The 19,061-nt window shown below is 46.2% G+C and overlaps 1 protein-coding gene across 6 annotated transcripts; it reads left to right on the forward strand.

Moving 5' to 3' along the window:
* Positions 1-283: 283 nt before the first annotated feature.
* Positions 284-8,499, forward strand: LOC109776588 (uncharacterized). Of its 6 annotated transcripts, none has more exons than XM_045234495.2 (21): positions 284-560; positions 977-1,033; positions 1,136-1,452; positions 1,561-1,657; positions 1,733-1,810; positions 1,901-1,960; positions 2,043-2,147; positions 2,928-3,041; positions 3,327-3,368; positions 3,531-3,638; positions 3,727-3,905; positions 4,604-4,887; positions 4,982-5,103; positions 5,222-5,264; positions 5,379-5,470; positions 6,156-6,204; positions 6,284-6,354; positions 6,451-6,573; positions 7,410-7,504; positions 7,843-7,888; positions 8,211-8,499. In XM_045234495.2, the coding sequence occupies exons 1-21, from the start codon at positions 426-428 to the stop codon at positions 8,256-8,258; spliced, it is 2,265 nt and encodes a 754-aa protein (XP_045090430.1). In that variant the 5' UTR covers positions 284-425; the 3' UTR covers positions 8,259-8,499. The 6 variants fall into 6 exon arrangements, 4 of the variants coding, with proteins under 4 accessions (XP_045090430.1, XP_045090428.1, XP_045090429.1 ...); XR_006671504.2 differs by having other exon boundaries at positions 293-560; positions 971-1,033; positions 7,843-8,131; XR_012203993.1 differs by having other exon boundaries at positions 293-560; positions 971-1,033; positions 6,454-6,573; positions 7,843-8,131.
* Positions 8,500-19,061: the final 10,562 nt, after the last annotated feature.

The raw sequence follows: 19,061 nt of genomic DNA on the forward strand, positions 1-19,061 counted from the left end.
TGTAGCTCATATAATCGAGTGGCTGATGAGTAATAAGTAGATGTAAACCTTTGAACAGTTTCCCATGGCGTAGGCGTCACGTTCCCATCAAAGCTATATATCGTCCATGCAGTAGGCTTCAATATATGAAAAAGGGAACCTTATCTTGATCATTGGCAATTGAGAAGAGAAAGATGAGATGAGTAAGCTTCAATCCAAAGCCCGTTTGAGTCATGAAGAGATGGATCCGAATAAAAAAGAAAGAAAAATGGGCATTCCGGTTCATTCCGGCCCCACCCCCTCCGCCGTGGTAGGTGCCTCCGTCGCCTTCATTTCCATCCCCTTCCCCGTGACTGACTTCCTTCCTTCCTTCCACGCGCTTCGCTTCCCGCTCCAGTCAGTCAGCCAGTCAGTCTCCTCCCCCGAACCCTACGCCCCCTCCCTCCATGGACCACCTCGCCGGGAGGCTCGCCGCGGCCTCCGCCGACGACCCTGCCCCCTCCCCCTCCGCTGGAAACGACGGCAGCCTCCTCGACGTCATCCGCGCCGTCGAGCGCGCCGAGGGCACCATCCGCGACCAGGTCAGCCACCCCCTCCCCCCTCCCCCCCCCGCCCCCCCCCCCCCCCCCCCCCCCCTAACCCCTAACTAGCTAGCTGCAATTCCATCGATTATAACTACATACATACTGCGCCGATCCCCTTCGGCTCGGCGCTGAATTGGATCGCCCGCCCGCCTCCGGGGTCAGCCGGAAACGGCCGAATCGCACGGGCCCCTCTTCACCAGTGGATTACTACCAATTACAGTACATGTGTGCACACTGCCCTGTTGCCTGCACAATTTGTTCCACTTCCTGTTATGTAAGTATTGTGAGCCTTCAGAAAACTGCTGAATGCAGTTTATGAGTAATTAGTCAGGCGTGTCGTTCGCTCGCTCAACCAACCAACGCATGAGCTGATTCTCGGTTTCCGCTGTTTGTCTGTCTCATCCTAGTTGCAGGAGAACAACAGGCTCAAGGAGGAACTGATGAAGAAGACGCGGCTGTTGCAGAGGGTTGTAAGTGCTCAGCCACACTGGTGTTGCTAGCATAGCATGGCTATATGAATGAAAATGCATATCGTTTTTTACGTGCTCTCTTCTCCGTTGATTTGGTTCCAGAGCGAGGACGCTGCATCCCAGGCCACTTTCGGCGGCGGCGGCGGCGCGAGCCAAGAGCCCCGCACTTCCGTCGTCACTAGCAAGATGGACGGCCCCACGCCTTATGACGGCGCTGCCTCGGCGAACCCGCGAGGCGCCTCTGCTCTCCGTCACAACGGGGTTTCAGAGAGCGGAGGAGACCCCCTGGTGCACCAACAGACGAGGCACAACAAGTACCTCGACAGCAGCCAGGCGTTTAGAAGGGAGCCGGCAGGAATGGACAATGGTGGACCCTCGCACTTCTCCACTCCATCGTCTCGTTCCATTTCTCCGACAAGGTAACTCCAGCACGTATATATGGTGTTTGTTTCCTAAGGAGTTCTCTGTCTTAGAAGGAAGGGCCTTTTGGTACCAGTACTGAATACTAAAAAAGTTCCTTCGCACAGGCCTAGAAAAGAAGGCGATTATGATTCCAGACTCAACTTACCTGGACAGGGGCTACTGCCTGTTTCAGAGATGAACTCAAACGTGTCCTGGAAGCAGGTCAGTTCGATTCCCCTGCAACACCATATGCATCTACATGACCTAGCGTTCCTGACAAAGATCGTTCCTATGCAGGACCTTACTGTTAAGGTCAAAGAACACGAAGAAGAGATCACACAGTTACGAAAGCATCTGGATAACTATATAATAAAGGTGAATATATTTCTGTACAATGAAAAAGCACTCCGTTCACGCTGTCTTTCCCTTTCTATCTTGTACCTGACCGCAAGCTGTTGCTGTTAGGAAGCACTAATACTCAAGGAAAAATCGGTGCTGGAAAAACGCATCGCTTATATGCGTGTGGTAAGATATTTGCTTTATCGCAATTCTTTGGTTCCTTTGGTTGAGTGCACCGTATTATCTTTAAAACGATTTTCTTTTTCAGGCATTTGATCATCAGCAGCAAGACTTGGTTGATGCAGCATCAAAGTCTTTAGCATATAGACAAGATATTATCGAGGAAAACATCCGCCTAGCATATGCATTGCAGGTACTTCTCTGTCATTGGAATTTTCCTGACTTGTATGCTTGCTTTGAATGCTTGCCAGATGTTCTATCTTTGCATCCTCAAGTAGAGATCATTCTAAATTGGTGATGATTTTACGATACCCATTTCAAATTGAATGAATTTGTTTGTATTCTATGAACTGAAGATTCTTATTGCATCTTGCTGTAAAAGATCCAAAATGTGTGTAAAAACATTTATATTAGATCAGATAACACATTCACTGAAAGTTTATGAATGCATCTGTTATCTTAGTTGGGCCTGTGCCTTAGGATTGCAGCACAAGCTTCGCACGGGCATGTTACACATAACCATGTTTTTCAATAACCTAAGGAATCTTTTCACCTTAAAATACTTGTGCAGCTCAGTTGTTACAATAGTTAGATATGGTTTATGACCTATGAACTTGCAGTTTGAGAAACAGCTACTGCGCGAGAGTGCTTGACTGAGGGTAAGGTAAACAGAACGCAATTGGTTCTGTCATTTTTACATCTTGGAGTTATCAGATTTTACCGTAAGATATTCCTGGTCTTGGACTTGGAATTTTGTTGTTAGATTCGAGTTTTATTTCTTTTGATATGTTAAATTTTCTGTGTACCTAGATCATTTCATCTGCACAACCTGTTAACATAGTACTCCCTCCGTAAACTAATATAAAAGCGTTTAGATCACTACTTTAGTAATCTAAACACTCTTATATTAGTTTACAGAGGGAGTAGTAAAGAAACTGAAATGATACTGATTTTTTGTTCTGTTACTGTATAGACTGCACATCAAGAGAGGTCAATGTTCATATCCTCTTTGCTGCCTATTCTGTCTGAATATGAGAACCTACGACCGTCTGTCCCCGATGCTCAATCCATTGTTGGTAATTTGAAGGTATGTCTTGTTTCCCGACGTTTTGGCAGGAACCGTGTCATTGAGTAACTAGCACCTGAATATATTCATTGGAGTACAAGGCCAACAAGACCCAAAAAGGTTAAATGAAACTATATCAGTGCGACTAAGAAACATGGCACAACTTTTGATGGTGAAAAGCAACTTGAGCACAGTTTAAAATTCAGAACATGCAATCAAGCAGATTCTGTTTTTGTTCTGAACTGAGTGGAAGTGGCCAGGGTTTAGGGTTAACCATTTGCTGAATGTGTGTTCCTCGCCCTGCAGGTTTTGTTTAGGCATCTGCAGGAGCAACTAATGCTCACCGAGGTGAGCCACACGAAGCTGCAGTAAATATGCATTTTGTTTCAGAAGCACAATGCGCACATACTCTGTAGTCAGTAGTGAGCTTGTCATGCTTGCACAGCTTACTGCTGATATTTTTCTTACAGAACTTTGAAGTTGCCTTGTGTGCAAACTTGGATGATGCAGGAGAAAGTTAAGGAGTCACAGTATCAGATTACCCCATGGCAAAATGAATTGCCAAATAAGACCAATCTTCCTGTACAGTCACCTAACAATCCTCTTGGAAAAGTATCGGTAACTCCACTATAGCTCTACACTGCTTCTGTGATCATGTTGCAACACACGCTTCCTTCCTCTAATAACCTTTTACGTACTTTCCCAGAACAAAAGCAGCCTTGATATTGTGCCCCAGACGCCATATCCTCAAGTACAATCTCCAATGTCCTCCCCTTCCCCTGTTCAAGCCAGAGGTAATTGGAAAAACCATCAAGTAATTCCAAGTGAGGCTCCTACAAGAATTATGGATCAAGATTACGGAGGAAGGGCCGCTCTTTCAAGCAGGTAGTGCTTATTCTTTAAGAACTTAAGTTACCTTTTGGCTCTTTAACAGTGTTATCTACGGTAGTCATGCAAATACTCAGCACCCGGACCACATCATCTATGTTCATTGCCCAGCAACATCTTGTAGTCATCACACCACCTGCCACTACTAGTTGCTGAAATGCTACCTGTACCATTATTGAGTTGGTTATGAGTTATGGCACCTTATGTGGCTATCAATTTGGAGGCAACCAAAGGACTAAGAAGCGGAAATGAACCTAAAAGAAAAAAAAAGTGGAAGGCAAGGGACAAGAACCAGGATCAATTTAGTAACTTGGCTGGTTATCCGCACCTTCAGGAAAACGAACAAGTGAAAAAGGGAAAGGCTGGATAAAAACAACAGACATGAACATTTTTAAAGTTTGTTGTGTCCATTGCGTTGATTAATGATTTATTGCATGATAGTAATAATTTGGAAGAGCCATCACTGAATCTTGCAATTTCTAGGATAACCAATAATTCTGAAAAATTCATTGATGTGTCACGTGTGCACATTTTGCTTCTGCTTTTGCTTGCTTATATCATTGTTTCATCTTGTTAACATAAACTGTTTGCTGGTAGGTTTAGCACATTTCTGTTAGTCTGTAATTTATCATATTATATACACTTATTTAGGCATAACTAGAGTACTAAATGAGATTACTAATTTATGATTGCAGCAACCAATTTAGGAAGGATGTTCCTGCTCAAGCGTCCCAACGTGATTCTGATGCTCTGCAGTTTGGTTTCGTTGCTCAGAACTCGAGCCTACCACTCGAGGGCCCTAGTAGAAGGTATGTCTTGGATGATTCTGTGGGGGCTGAAGACCAACATGTGCGCGAACCTTCTGCTCAATGGGGCCCTGGAGACTCACCTATTTTAGAATCTGGCCTTGAGGAAGCAAACCCTTCATATCCCTATCTTCCTACTGTTCCCGAGGAGCCTGGTTCTTCTTTTTCTGAAGGTAGTCACTATTGTGTTAAGTTCATATATAACCATCATAATTCTTTAGCTTTGCATTCAGTCTGAAGATAGATGCCATTTCTTTCAATATGCAGCTGCAGAGGACGATCCATTGCCAGGCATAGAGGGTCTTCGAATCACGGGTGAGCCTTTTCCTGGACGGGACCTTCAAGCAAGTGGGTTCTCCATCAACGGAACCACAAGTTGTAATTTCGAGGTACGCTCCATAGCTCTTGTTGACCCACGTTTTGAATAAATATTACTGGATGTTTCTATCTCATCATACTTCTTGTTGGTTCAGATTTTCATTTTTGCAATTCTTTTTGTCTGTGCAGTGGGTTCGTCATCTAGATGATGGCTCCGTAAAATTCATAGAAGGTACTATTTTGTGTGTGTGCTGCATAATAAGTGAATTTATGGTCTGTGACCTTGTTACTTATATCAGGAGGCCATTATGTCTCACATAACTCCTTTTTGTGCGTGCGTGTGTAGGAGCAAGGCAACCCACCTATTTGGTTACTGCTGATGATGTTGATAATCTACTAGCCATTGAAGTCCAACCCCTAGACGACAGAAAAAGAAAGGTAATCAGTTTGTCATGTGCTGATCTTTATGCTATGATTTACATCTAGGAATCCTGGCACTGGGACTATGTATTTTTCTGTGTTCCTTTTGAGACTTGACTCAAGCTTCATACGAAAGCATTTACTGAACTAAAGCCGCTGAGCCAAGTCAAGCGAATGGAGTGTCATGTTAATCTTTGTGAAAACATGCGATGAAGCTGAATATTACTACAAATGTGCTCTTCTTAAGTTCAAGGAAGTAGATCCAGATATCCTTTTGTAATTTGTCACTTCTGAACTCCACTGGTACTAGGAAAAGCACACACAAGGGTCCCCACACACCTCTTCTTTTTTTGTATTTTCTCAAGCACGAATCAAGCCTAGCAGTCACCTTTTTTTTCTTCTGATCTCTTGGATCTCAGATGTGAGGAAGCTCAGGTCAATTGATCACTAGATATTTGCCATTAATATCGATGCTCTTCTTTCTGTTTGTTGAGATCCAGAGTATCCAGACGGTCCTACCTGTGTTTTCTTTTCTTAAATTTCTTCCTTTATGAAATATTGATACAGCAAGATGCTATATAAGCTGGGTTGAAATCTTGTAGGCGGCTAAACATTTTTTTTCTAAAAAACCCGATTTGCTTCTGTTACTTCCAGTATTAAAATGTCTCGTTTCATTTTGAAACCTTCGTGTTTCCCATTGTAGGGTGACATCGTAAAGGTTTATGCTAACGATCAAGCAAAAATCACTTGCGGTGAGTATCGAAACTGTGAGCATGCTGTTCCGCTTGCACTTTGTACGCATCACAACTTGAGTAATCATCTTTTCTGCAGATCCTCAAACAAAGGAACTCATAAAGAAAACCCTTGAAGTTGGGCATGTGTCTTATCAAGTCCAACTGCCTGTATGTTTCCTGTCCTCTACAACTATCTACCAATAGCATTGTTACTGCTTTCTTGCGATGTCCCAAAACTAATTGAAATGTTTAATCCCATAATAGCAGGTGAGATTCTTAGACATGTGGGAACCAGCTGTTTTGGCAATAAAGAGGGAAGGTTACAGCATTAAATGCAACGGGCAGCGTGGAGTTGTTCTCACGGAGAAATTTCAGAAAGCAACTGCTGTATGTCCCTACTCTTCAGTATTAGTATTGTTTTTCTTCTGAATGTGGATCTAGGTCTGGAAATGCCAAGGAATTCTGTTGGTTCTTTCGGTACTTAATTAGCACATTGATTTCCCCAAAGTGGACTGAAGCAAAACCAGTGTTGGCTAGGTGTCACCACTCACCAGTAATACCTTAAATTAATCCTGGCACACATAAGGATTTCGCTGGTTTTAGTAGATCAAACTTTGTGCTGTTCCATATGTATAGTCGTATACATGTATCTGTTGCTATGTGTGCAAAATAAGAAAATCCGAAGAAGCAGCCACAAACTGGCTGTTTGCAGAGTTTTTCTGGGAGCAGGTGTGCTATGTTCCAGCTTACAGGATCCATCTTCAAGTTTCACTGTGGACACTGCAGTCGGAATTAGATTGTGTATCGGTCATCATCAGAGTTATTGCTTGCCACTAGTATCAGACTATCGGTACCCTAGTTGTAAGGATTAACATGTTTAAAAACCTTTCCTTCAGCATTCCCTTTCTGTCAATCTGGTGACAATTCGTAATTCTGCTTGGGCACTGCTTTCTTCATATCATGTATTTTTCTTCAGGAGATTGACAAACTCCTGCCAAAAAATGTGGGCAGAACAATTGAAATGACTCGTGTGTATAAGCTCAGTCACTTACAACTATACTTCCATACACTAATCTATTACCAATGTTGGTTTCTGCAGTCTTGCTTTGATTTTATTTAACCAGCGTTATATTTGACCCTTGATTTAAACCCGTGCATCCTATTTCTCGTTGGATATGTATGTTGTGATCTAACAACAAACTTCATACTGTTTTTTTTTTCAGATTAATATTCCATACGGATACGAGCGTCAGACAGAGTTTTCGATTGTATCAGCTGACGGTGACGAGTATAATCTCCAGCCAGCAGACAATAACATGTGAGTGCCTCTCTGAAAAACCGCTTCACTATAAATAGGCGCAAAGTTTTAATGCTTCCCCAAACATTAGTTAGCGGCATGGGCTACTGGGTGCCCATAGTAAACAACTTTACATGTCATCATAACTTTTTAGAATGAAAAGGGACTCGCTCGGTACAACTGAAAGTATGTCGGTTCAGGACTGAATTCCTTATTAAGAGTATGGTCTGGAAATTTAAACCAAAGTAGATTGAACTGTGAGCCTGTGATAGTACTCGGCCAGATGCCCCACTCCCCTCCTCTCTCTCTCTGCTTTGTGTGACTGTTGCTTATCGTGTCATGTGTTCCATATTTCGCAGGTCGCGGGATACGATTGTGCTAGTGCTAAGACTGTTCAGATCCATGGTATGAGCTCATCCATTATCTCTCGCAACAGGCACACTACATACTAACATCGCCCCCTTCATTTCGTACCAAGGCAACCATGTACTACTGCTGCTATTATTATTTTCCATAACAACAAATATCATCGGTTTGTTTGGTCATCATGAAGTGATGATGGCCCCCAGTACAGTACTCTATCCAACCCCTCACTAACATCTGACATAAGAGACCCTACCTACTACCACTAACAAGAAGGTCCCGAAGGTCATACCTGCTAACACGTACGCCGGGCATGAGACCATGTGTTCCTTGAACTAACATGTGGATACTATTCTTTGCGCAGGCCGTCGAGAAGCGGCGGGGGAGGAAGAAGGGCCTCTTCTTCAAGTAGACCGATCCGATCCGATCCGGCTTAATGTATATCCGTCCGTGTTTATTCTTCTTGGGGTCTACAGTCGACATATATAGGGAGGGCTCTTGTGGTGATAGGGAGGGCTCTTGTATTTTTCCGTTGTGATCGAACACTGAAGAACCTGATGAGATTGTTGTAAATGTTCGGTAGAAATGGTGGTGAGAGGAGATGCTTCAGATGTTTTGGTAGGACACAAGATTATCCAAATAGTATACTACAATGCTGTGCACGGCTGCCCGTTTGCATTGGGAGCTCCTATTAGGTGCTTCAGGCGCGCGCTAGGAGAAACGGTGCCCGCGCTGCCCCTCATGGGCCGGCCCAACAGGAATCGCTCTGTTTGCTGGTTCACTAAAAAATAAAATCGGTTTGCTGGGTTGAGTAGTAATGGTTCACCAGTTGACCGTTGACTTTTTGATTTTAAGAAAATGAATTCAAAAAAGTTCATTGATTTTGGGAAAAATTCATAAATTTTTTAAAAAATTCATCAACTTTGAAAAAAAGTTCACAAAAAATTGAAGAAGTTTGTCAATTAGATTTTTTTTTTATCAATTTTGAGAAAAACTTCAGTGAATTTGAAAAAAAGCTCGTGCAATTTGGAAAAATGTTCACAAAATTTGAATAAAATCATCGATTTTGAAGAAAAAGTTTGCAAACTCGAGAAAAAGTTCATTGATTTTGGAAAAAAAAGGGTGCACGAGTTTGAAAACAGGCGCCAAATAGGATATGCCGTCTGCATTGTACATCTTTTTAGAGATTTTAATATAAACTACATACGGAGCAAAATGAATGAATCTCCAGTCTAAAATACATCTATATACATATACATAGGGTGCACGAGTTGAATTAGGAGCTGGAACTTTTTGAGGTTGCACATCAAACATTGATGTGTGTCTATAATCTTTTTGAGAATGTTTCAACATTAAAAAATCGATCTCATAGATATCATCTAGTGTGAAATCTCACACAAATCTCCCCCGTATGTACTAGTCTGGCTTGGGTGGCTCAGCTGTTCACTCTCTGAATGCAACTCACTCCGAAGCTAATTCAGAAAAATGAGAAGGAAACCCAAACTGCAGCTAGTATTATGTACGAGAAACATGTGGCTTTTATATATACTTTCAGCTGCAAGCATCAACAAATTCGCACGTACGTACCGTGTGAACTGATTAATTTCACCTACACATGGAGCATCAAGACTTTGACCTTTGCAACTTGCAAGTCTTGGTGCCTGTCTTCACCATTTGAAAGTCTTCCTGGAGAGGACTCGCCGTACGTGTGGAGAAAATCAAACATGTGGGAGACTTGACTTGAGCTTAGGCGTGTCTCTACTCTGTACCAATGGCGGCTGCCACTCCATGCTGGGTTTACACCTGACCTGAGAGTGAGACCATGCCTTCAACGTCGTCGATGCAGACAGGCAGATTTCTATTTTCATTTTGAGTCGGAGCTTCAACTGCCATGGATGGGTGTTCACATCGTGATTTTGACCGAATCTTGTAATTCACTCTGGGTTGCTTGGACTGCAGTTGATGAGAAACAGTTGATTGGCTAGTTGTGCCACATCGCTAGTTTTTTTTTTTTTTTTTTTTTTTGGAGACAAGCCACATCCCTAGCTAGTGTAATAACCCCCTAAACCTGGGCATGGGCAGCCCGGCCTGACGACGCAACCCGAACCCGGCTTTGTGTTCGGGCCGGGCCCGGCTTGAATTTTCAGCCCGTCATGCACTTCGGGCCGGGCTCGGGCCTGATAAATTAGACAGTTTACAAGAAGGCCTGACACGGCCCGGCCCGAAACTACTCTTTTTAGTCCATTTGGGCCGGGCTAGGGCCTACTTTTTTGTTTTTTCACTCGAGCTCGGGCCTAGACTTTGGCCGTCGGGCTTTTACAAGCCTGGCCCGAAACAAGGCCCGGCCTGAGGAATGCCCAGGTTTACTCCCCCCTCTAGATACATTCTTACCTAGACAAAATCTAAGACAAGTAATTCAGGACATCGTTCCCTTCTCGAGGCATCGTTGTTGCAGGTAGTGGCATCCCACTCGTGATGCTCTGAGGGAAACCCTAGATCTGGATCTACCGAATCAGATGATGATGGTACCTTTGATGCCGTTGTCCCTCCCGAGGGCATCGTTTTTGAGCAAGTGCTGGTTGGACGGGACAAGCGAAAGAGCAGTGTCTCATCCACCGCAAGGCTGACGGTGGATCCCGGTGGCATGGTGCTGCGGAGGTTCAGTGACGAGCGTGTGTGGACGGATACGTGCATGATGGCGGAGTTGTCTGGCGTCGTGGTGGCGTCGACGGCAGGCCAGGCAAGGTCGATGGGTCAGTTTCTGCTCTGGAGATGGACTGGTGGAAGATGGCGGCAGCAGCCTCTGGGAGTGCGTCGTCCGGTATGGGACCTAGTCCCGGTGTGTGGGTGGGCTGGAGCATTCGGCTTTAGATGTTAGGGTTTGGTGCGATGTCCGTTTCGTATTAGGCCTGGATATTCGGCACACCTTCATCAATGGGATAGGAGTAGCAATAGGTGTTGCCTAGATGGTGGCTTCAGGCTGACTGATGTATTACTTTGTATGGCCACTGTGAATAATTAATAAAATGGACGCATGCATCGTTTAGATGCAGAGGCCGGGAGTCTATCCTCCTTTAAAAAAAGTAATTCAGGACAGAGGGAGTACAATATTAATAAGCCAAAGCACCATAGCAAGTCGAAGGCGCGCCGCCGTCGTCGCTCCTCCCTCGAGAGCCGGGAAAACCTTATTATAGTAGACAGTCAGGAAGTCGTTGTGCTAAGGCCCCAAAGGACCAACACGCCAGTACAACAACAACCGCCGGTCATGAAGAGAAGCGTAGATCGAAAGTCCCCAAAGGACCAACGCACCAGCACAATAACAACCGCCGATGATGAAGAGAACCATAGATCGAAAGCTCCCAAAGGACCGATGCACCAGTACAACAACAACCGTCGGTGATGAAGAGAAACGTAGATCAAAAGCCCCCAAAGGACCAACGCACCAGTACAAGAACAACCGCCGGTGATGAAGAGAAGCGTAGATCGAAAGCACCCAAAGGACCAACGCACCAGTACAACAACAACCGCCGGTGACGAAGAGAAGCGTAGATCGAAAGCCCCCAAAGGACCAACGCACCAGTACAATAACAACCGCCGGTGATGAAGAGAAGCGTAGATCGAAAGCCCCCAAAGGCCCAACGCACCAGTACAACAACCGCCGGTGATGAAGAGAAGCATAGATTGAAAGCCCCCAAAGGACCAACGCACCAGTACAACAACAACCGCTGGTGACGAAGAGAAGCGTAGATCGAAAGCCCCCAAAGGACAAACACACCAATACAATAACAACCGCCGGTGATGAAGAGAAGCGTAGATCGAAAGCCCCCAAAGGCCCAACGCACCAGTACAACAACAACCGCCGGTGACGAAGAGAAGCATAGATCGAAAGCCCCCAAAGGACCAACGCACTAGTACAATAACAACCGCCGATGATGAAGAGAAGCGTAGATCGAAAGCCCCCAAAGGACCAACGCACCAGTACAAACAACCGCCAGTGATGAACAGAAGCGTAGATCGAAAGCCCCCGAAGGACCAACGCACCAGTACAATAACAACCGCCGGTGATGAAGAGAAGCGTAGATCGAAAGCCCCCAAAGGACCAATGCACCAGTACAACAACAACCGCCGCTGACGAAGAGAAGTATAGATCGAAAGGCCCAAAGGACCAATGCACCAGTACAACAATAGCCGCCGCTGACGAAGAGGAGCGTAGATCGAAAGGCCCCAATCAGTAGACACACGAATGCATACTGGGTCCAAGCGGATCCATCGAAGACAAACACTGACCAAATCCCACGAGATTCGTCGGAGACACACCTCTGCACGCCCTTCAGCGATGCTAGAAGCACCGCTGGGACGTGGGCTTGGTGTGAACAACCTTAATCCATCTTCAAGGAGCCGCCGCCGCCTCGTCTTCGTGAATAGGACACAAATCCTAACAAAACTAAAAAAAAACATCTAATAACGGCCCTCCTGCCGGCAAGGGCCGACATCCACCGTGTCTCCATGGTCCTAGGACTACAGAGGCGAGGTAGACCGGAGGCGGCGCCGGCGAGAGGCTGGATAAACCCTATCTTTGGTCGCATGAGCGAAGGGGTACGTACATCTGTTTACTCATCACTATTAAAGATAGATAGAAGATAGGACAAGATGAACGTAGAAGAAATAAAAATATCAATCAAATGTAGCATAGACAAATTGTTTTGGACAAATATGACAACCATAAAAGCGTTGTGTATCCCAAGCTACATGGAGACTTTGTAAACAAAAAACTGAAAACAGTATTGTACTTGTACTTATAGCCACAATTTTTTTGCTTCTTGCTAGCCACAAATCTGCCCTTTTGCAGCCTACAAGCCAACTCAACAATTGAAAAGTTTTTACATATATATTTTAAACACATCTGTACGTAATGTTCAATAAGACTTTTAGACATCCTTTTAGATTCGTTTAACAAAAACACCACTACACCATGGTGCTCGGGAGCCAAATTGCCACTCCCATGATTACGGAGTACATTCCTTGAAATTGTCTCTGTATATGATTATGGAGTACACCATGATGTGTATCTTCCGTTGCTGGAATAATAATCATTGGTGCACACACAAATGGAGTATATGTGCATCCAACATGTAAGCATCCAAATGCATCCCTACCGGACCACTCTATGGTAGATAGATATATATAACTTTTGGTTGCTAGCGTGGTGTACGTTTGCACAGCTGTGCGTCTGCCTCTTGTGCTTTGTGTAAAGCTTAAAAGCCATTGCCTGTCGCATGACCTGGACTGCATCGTCACTGCATGCGCACATCTATCGGCTGATTCGTTACGTGCTAGGCCCATGTCGACCTGTTGCTGGATTGGTACGTGAGAGAGAAGGCCCTAGACCTAGAGATTGTTTTGTACACATGTCGGCATGGCATGTGTCCATCCATCTGTGCCATGCATCGGACCACTAGCTAGCTTGCTTCCACAAGAGATAGATCCGGTTTTTGTTCTCCGTTTGGCGCCATGCATACATGCACGCGTCGACCACACATTCCTGGGGTGTGATAAACCATTCATTGTTTGCACATTGTTCATATTCGCGAAATACACGCCAGGAATAATAATGCCCGCACACGCACGATAGAGTCGTAGGGCTTGACGCGACGTATGCGGAGGGCGAGAGAGGGTGTTTGTTCGTATTCGTGCGTGTGTGTGTGAGAGAGAGAGAGGTCTGAGGTGGGCTGAAGCTGATGCGGCGAACATGTCCAAACTGCCCAATTTCTTTCCAAAATATGAGGCGGGTTTGGGGAAGCCCAGACTGTCCGAATATATGTGACAGGATTGTGAAGGCCTATGGACCAGGCGTTTTTGGGTCTGAACAAGGTCCCGATTGTCCACCCGAAAATATGAAAAATGTTTGAGGAGTGCCTTGGAGATGCTATAGTGCCAACATGCACATAGCATAGTCATATATGGCGGGATATAGACATGAGCAATGGCAGCTTGGCTCGATAGCCCGTGTTGGGCTTGGGCTCTAAATTTTAACCGAAGTTTAGAATTGGCAAATACTATGAACCCGAATGAAAGGAAATACATATATACACACGAATTGAGCGTCCGAGGAGAGATGTTTCTACTAGCTGCCTGAAGGCAGACATGGACATGGAGAGATGGACAAAGCTAATGGTGTCGATCGGTGTCAGCAAGGCTTCTCCACGTCATGCATCATATCAAGCTCGATCGACCGATCTAGACAGACACAGGAGAGAGACCTGGCTGCCACAATTCTGTGGTCGCCAGAAGCAAATCCAAGGCAGCCGATCCATCAATCTTCATGCATGCGTACGTCCGTCAGCCTTGCTCCCGTCACCGTGGTGACGCATGCATGTGATCGATGAGCTGAGCTCTCCTTGGTCGTTTCTTTTTCTTCCGTCAACAAATAATCAATCCACAGGAGCAGACATGCTAGTCTTGCTTTGCTCGCACTCACTGAATTAATGCGGCCAACATGGAGATGGAGCTTAGTTGCATGTCCATTCAGCACGGCCCAGCCCATCATTACTCACCACTGGTAAACAACAACAGCACAGCGGCAACATTTTATTTTTATTATGTTTTCCTCTCCTTCCTCTCTTGCTCCGCCACTTGTGCCGTCCCCCTTGTCTCATTGTTGCCCAAGTCGGTGACACGCTGCGTCGAGGATGGGGAGGCGGTGATGCGGGCTCGGGATGGGGAGGCGTCGAGTGGCGATGATGCGGGAGGCGGGGTCGAGGAGGGGCGTAGAGGAACTGCGGTAGGCACCGGCATTGCAACGTCACCCGGGATGGCCAGATGGACGCCACCAACTAGAGCTGTTTGTTTTTGTTGCTCCAACCACCAAAAAACGTTCCGAGGACCTATATATGAAGGGGCCTTTGCTGCCAGACCTAGGAATTTGTTGGGCTGGGCTCTGATAAGCCCTATCCTGACGATCCGGGCCCAACCCTAGCCCGGCCACAAAAATGCACTATTATGTATTTTAAGACATTCCCTTAAAAATGTATTTTAAGACTTATTTTATATTTAAAAAGTATTGTTGTGGGGTATATATGTGCATAAATACATCATGATAACTACATTTATTTTTAAAAACTATATTCGAGGACATTTCAAGCTTCCGGCCTGTCTATCGGGCTTTGGGTTCGAGCCATTAGGCCCATGCCAAGGCCAATTTGCTGTTGTTGCCCTTAGAACCACATTTTTTTGAATCTATGACAAGTGGGACCCAGCTACCACAAAGGAAACCTTGCCCAACCAAATATAATTCACCACAGATTTGGTGCGGTGGTACGTAAATTAAGTTTTGGTTGTGAATCAAAGTACCCGTCGATATTTCCTAAAAAAAATGATATTACCCGTGGATATTTCTTGGTGCTCCCTGTCTCGCATGCATGTGTCGATATATTTTAATACTCTAGAGTGTTCGTTTCACAATATGCAAGTGCGCGGGGGAATGCGGGTCCACCTCGGGCGTAAAACACGGAGAGGCGATTGAGGCGTTCGCGAGGCGATCGGCTCGATAGCTAGGGTTAGGGTTTTGCAGTCGGTGGTGCTGAGGATTGCGGCGGCCCGGGAGGAGGCGACGGCGTCTTCGAGCGGGCTGGTGCCGGAGTACGGTTTCTCTCTCCGGTCAGCTGACATGGAGGGGAGGAAGATGGATGGTGCGGAGATGAGGAGGAACCAGGCAGATACGTCTGGGAAAGCGGCGGCGGGGAAGAAAGCACAAAACCTAGCTGCTACTCCAAGGTCGTCGAAACAAAGGGAGGACACTGAAGATGCGGTGAGGACGCCACTGGGCGGCCAGAGCAGGAACGCCTCCGTGTCCCCAGGCTTGACGGCTCGGATGGGAGGGCTGGTGTTGACGGAGAAGGAGGCGAAGGGCTTTGTCTTCAAGGACTCAGATCAGGATCAGGCTAGACCGGCAAGGTGGGCGGCGATCGGGAAAGCATATACACCAAGGCCAATCAACAAGAGTTCTATGGAAAAATCCATGGCAAGGGCGTGGGGACTGCATAGAGAGGCACAATTCAAGATCATAGGAAGGAATCTGTTCTTGGTGAATTTCGGTAGTGAGGGAGATTGGAGACACGCGTGGAATAATGGCCCATGGCAGTTTGACTTTAATGTTTTAGTGCTAAAAGATTATGATGGAAGCACGAGACCATCAGAGATGATTTTTGATGCTGTGGATGTCTGGGTCAGAGTTGAGGATTTACCGCTAAATAAGCGATCTAAAGCATTTGGAGAGGGGCTTGGGAATTGGCTGGGCAAGAGTGTGAAGGTGGATGTAGAGAAGGATGGTTTTGCGAAGGGGGCGGAGTTGAGGTTTAGAGTTAAACTACCAGTCTTGGAGCCGCTGGTTAGGGGGTTTTACTTGAAGAAAGATGAAGATGATGTGGAGAAGACTTGGTTTGATTTCAAATATGAGAAAATACCGCATTTTTGCTTTGATTGCAGAAGGCTCGTTCATGGTGAAGGGGGATGTGTCCCGTCTGTGGATCCAGACCAACAATGGGGAGAATGGCTTCGTGCGTTCCCGGGGCGATCGTTGGGACACAAGGAGAGCTCGGTTGGTGGAGTCTCGGGGAGCTTCAAGAGCTTTGGAAGTGCAAGGAGTAGCGAAGGGGAAAGGGGAAGCAGAAGATCAGGAACTGTTCGGGATATTCCCACAAAGCGCAACCTACATAATGAGTTCGCTACCCCAGCTGTTTCCCGCACTGGCGGGGATGGAAAGGGGGATGGGGAAGAAGGCAGCGGTCGTCAGGAGCAGGTGCAAGGTGAGGAGACCAGAAAAGAAAGAGACTTGAGAGATGATTTAGAATAGAAGAGGGAGAGAGAGCTGCGGTCAAAGTTGAGAGAGAGGCAGCAGGAGAAGCAGGTAGAGTTAAGGAGCAACTACAGGCAGTATGGGAGATGGGAGAACCATGAGGTGGGATCGTCAAGCAACTTCAATGGGAGAGAGAGGAGGCAGGGGTACTATGTGCGCAAGCCTAGACCAGAATTTAGGGCAAGACAGCACTCTCCCGGAAGCCCGAGACAGGAAGGGCTGAGAGAGAGGAAGAGGAGGCCAAGGCAATATTGGGTGGCGAAAGGAGATGGTGGAAGACATGAAGGAAATGATACCTTTGTACGTGACACGAGACAGAAAACCTCGACTGTGTTTGATCGCATTGAGGAACCCACGGCTACATCGGCGGACCCTGCAGGACAGGGCCGCCGGGCACAATGAATGTTTTGGCCTGGAACTGTCGATGACTGGGGTTGGACTCGACGGTAGGCGAACTGAGAGACCTGGTACGGTCTTACAACCCAGCGGTGGTGTTTTTATTAGAGACAAAGAAGAGTGCAAACGCGATGGGAAGACTCAAATGGAGCCTTGGATTTTTGCAAGGTGTGGCGGTGAGCTGTGCAGGTAAGAGTGGAGGTTTGGCGCTGTGGTGGAGAGATCATGTGAAGGTGATAGTCAGACCTTGGTGTCAATACAATATAGACTGTCAAATGGAGATGGATGGGTGGATCTATAGGTTCACTGGAATCTATGGGGAGCCATGTGTGGAAATGAGGAATAAAACTTGGGAAGCTTTGAGGTATTTGAGGAAACAAGATGATCTTCCGTGGATATGTGTGGGAGATTATAACGAGGCAATGGTGCAGAAAGAACAAATTGGAGGCAAGGCTAGATGCATCCGACAGATGGATGAGTTTAGAGACTGTTTAGCTGATTGTGGACTTGCGGATATTGGCTTCTCAGGGTACCCATTCACATGGGATAACAAGAGGGAAGGAGGGGAAAATATACAGGTTCGTCTTGACAGGGCAACGTGCTCTACCTCCTTCATGCAGTTGTCCCCGGAGACAGAGGTGCAGCACATTCTGACTGAGGAGTCGGATCATCAAGCATTGCTTGTCCGTGTTGCGTCGGCACTGGCCGTTAACACGTCACGCCGGCCGCGTCCTTTCATGTATGAGGCGGCCTGGACAAGACATGCTGATTACGAAGCGATGGTGACCAGTGCATGGGAAAAAGCACATGCAACCAATGAGTGGCAGCCGGGGATGGATGCGGCATGTAAACAACTCGCACTCATGGCGAAAGCAATGCAGACTTGGAGCAGGGAGGTATTTGGATCTATAAAAAAACAGATCAGTCATCTCAAGTGGCTGAAAGATGCAAAAGAAAGGGCGATCCGAACGGGTTACGGACAGGAGATTAAGGACTTAGAGGACCAGCTACGCGATCTGTACGAAAGAGAAGAGATTTATTATAAACAACGGTCACGGGTGGACTGGTTACAGTATGGTGACCAAAACACGCAGTACTTCCAGAACCGAGCATCGCACAGAAAGCGGAAGAATACAGTCAAGGGGATGTGTAGAGATGATGGGACTAAATGTACTGATGATGATGGCATGAGGGAGATGGCCGCAGCCTTCTACGCCCAGTTGTTCATGTCGGAGGGTTCAAGGTATAGTGAGAAGATTTTACAGCATATTCATATGATGGTCACTGAAGAGATGAACATGAGTTTGTCAGCCCCGGTTGCGGATGAGGAGATTGAGAGAGCACTGTTTCAAATGGGGCCGACCAAGGCCCCGGGGCCTGATGGTTTCCCGGCAATGTTCTACCAACGTCACTGGTCGTTGGTCAAGAACGATGTGTGTCTGGCCATAAGAGATTTTCTTGAGGGGAAGATGATGCCGAAGGGTTTTAACGACACCGTGATTGTGATGATACCCAAAGTCTGTTCACCAGATAAGCTCACTCAATTTAGACCAATTAGCCTCTGCAATGTTCTATACAAGATTGCGTCTAAGGTATTGGCAAACAGACTAAAAGTGGTGTTACCATTGATGATAGCAGAGGAGCAGAGTGCTTTTGTGCCAAGGAGATTAATTACGGACAATGTTTTGGTGGCATATGAGTGTGTTCACGCTATCAGGAAGCGGAAGAGAAGGAAACCCTTGTGTGCAACAAAACTAGACTTGATGAAGGCGTACGACAGGGTGGAGTGGATCTTCTTAGATCAAGTAATGGAAAAATATGGTTTCTCCGCTCACTTGAGGGAGATGATCATGAGATGTGTGAGGACTGCGAGATTTACAGTGAAGCTAAATGGGGGTTTTTCTAGCAGTTTTGTTCCGTCAAGAGGCCTTAGACAGGGTGATCCACTGTCACCATATCTGTTTT

The sequence above is a fragment of the Aegilops tauschii genome, chromosome 3 (assembly GCF_002575655.3).
Source record: "Aegilops tauschii subsp. strangulata cultivar AL8/78 chromosome 3, Aet v6.0, whole genome shotgun sequence".
Taxonomy (NCBI): Eukaryota; Viridiplantae; Streptophyta; class Magnoliopsida; order Poales; family Poaceae; genus Aegilops; species Aegilops tauschii.

Coding starts and splice junctions, on each gene's coding strand:
- LOC109776588 (XM_045234493.2), top strand. CDS start 426: ATGGACCACCTCGCCGGGAGGCTCGCCGCGGCCTCCGCCGACGACCCT. Junction 3,042..3,326: donor CCATTGTTGGTAATTTGAAG/GTATGTCTTGTT, acceptor CTCGCCCTGCAG/GTTTTGTTTAGGCATCTGCA. Junction 6,205..6,283: donor TCAAGCAAAAATCACTTGCG/GTGAGTATCGAA, acceptor TCTTTTCTGCAG/ATCCTCAAACAAAGGAACTC.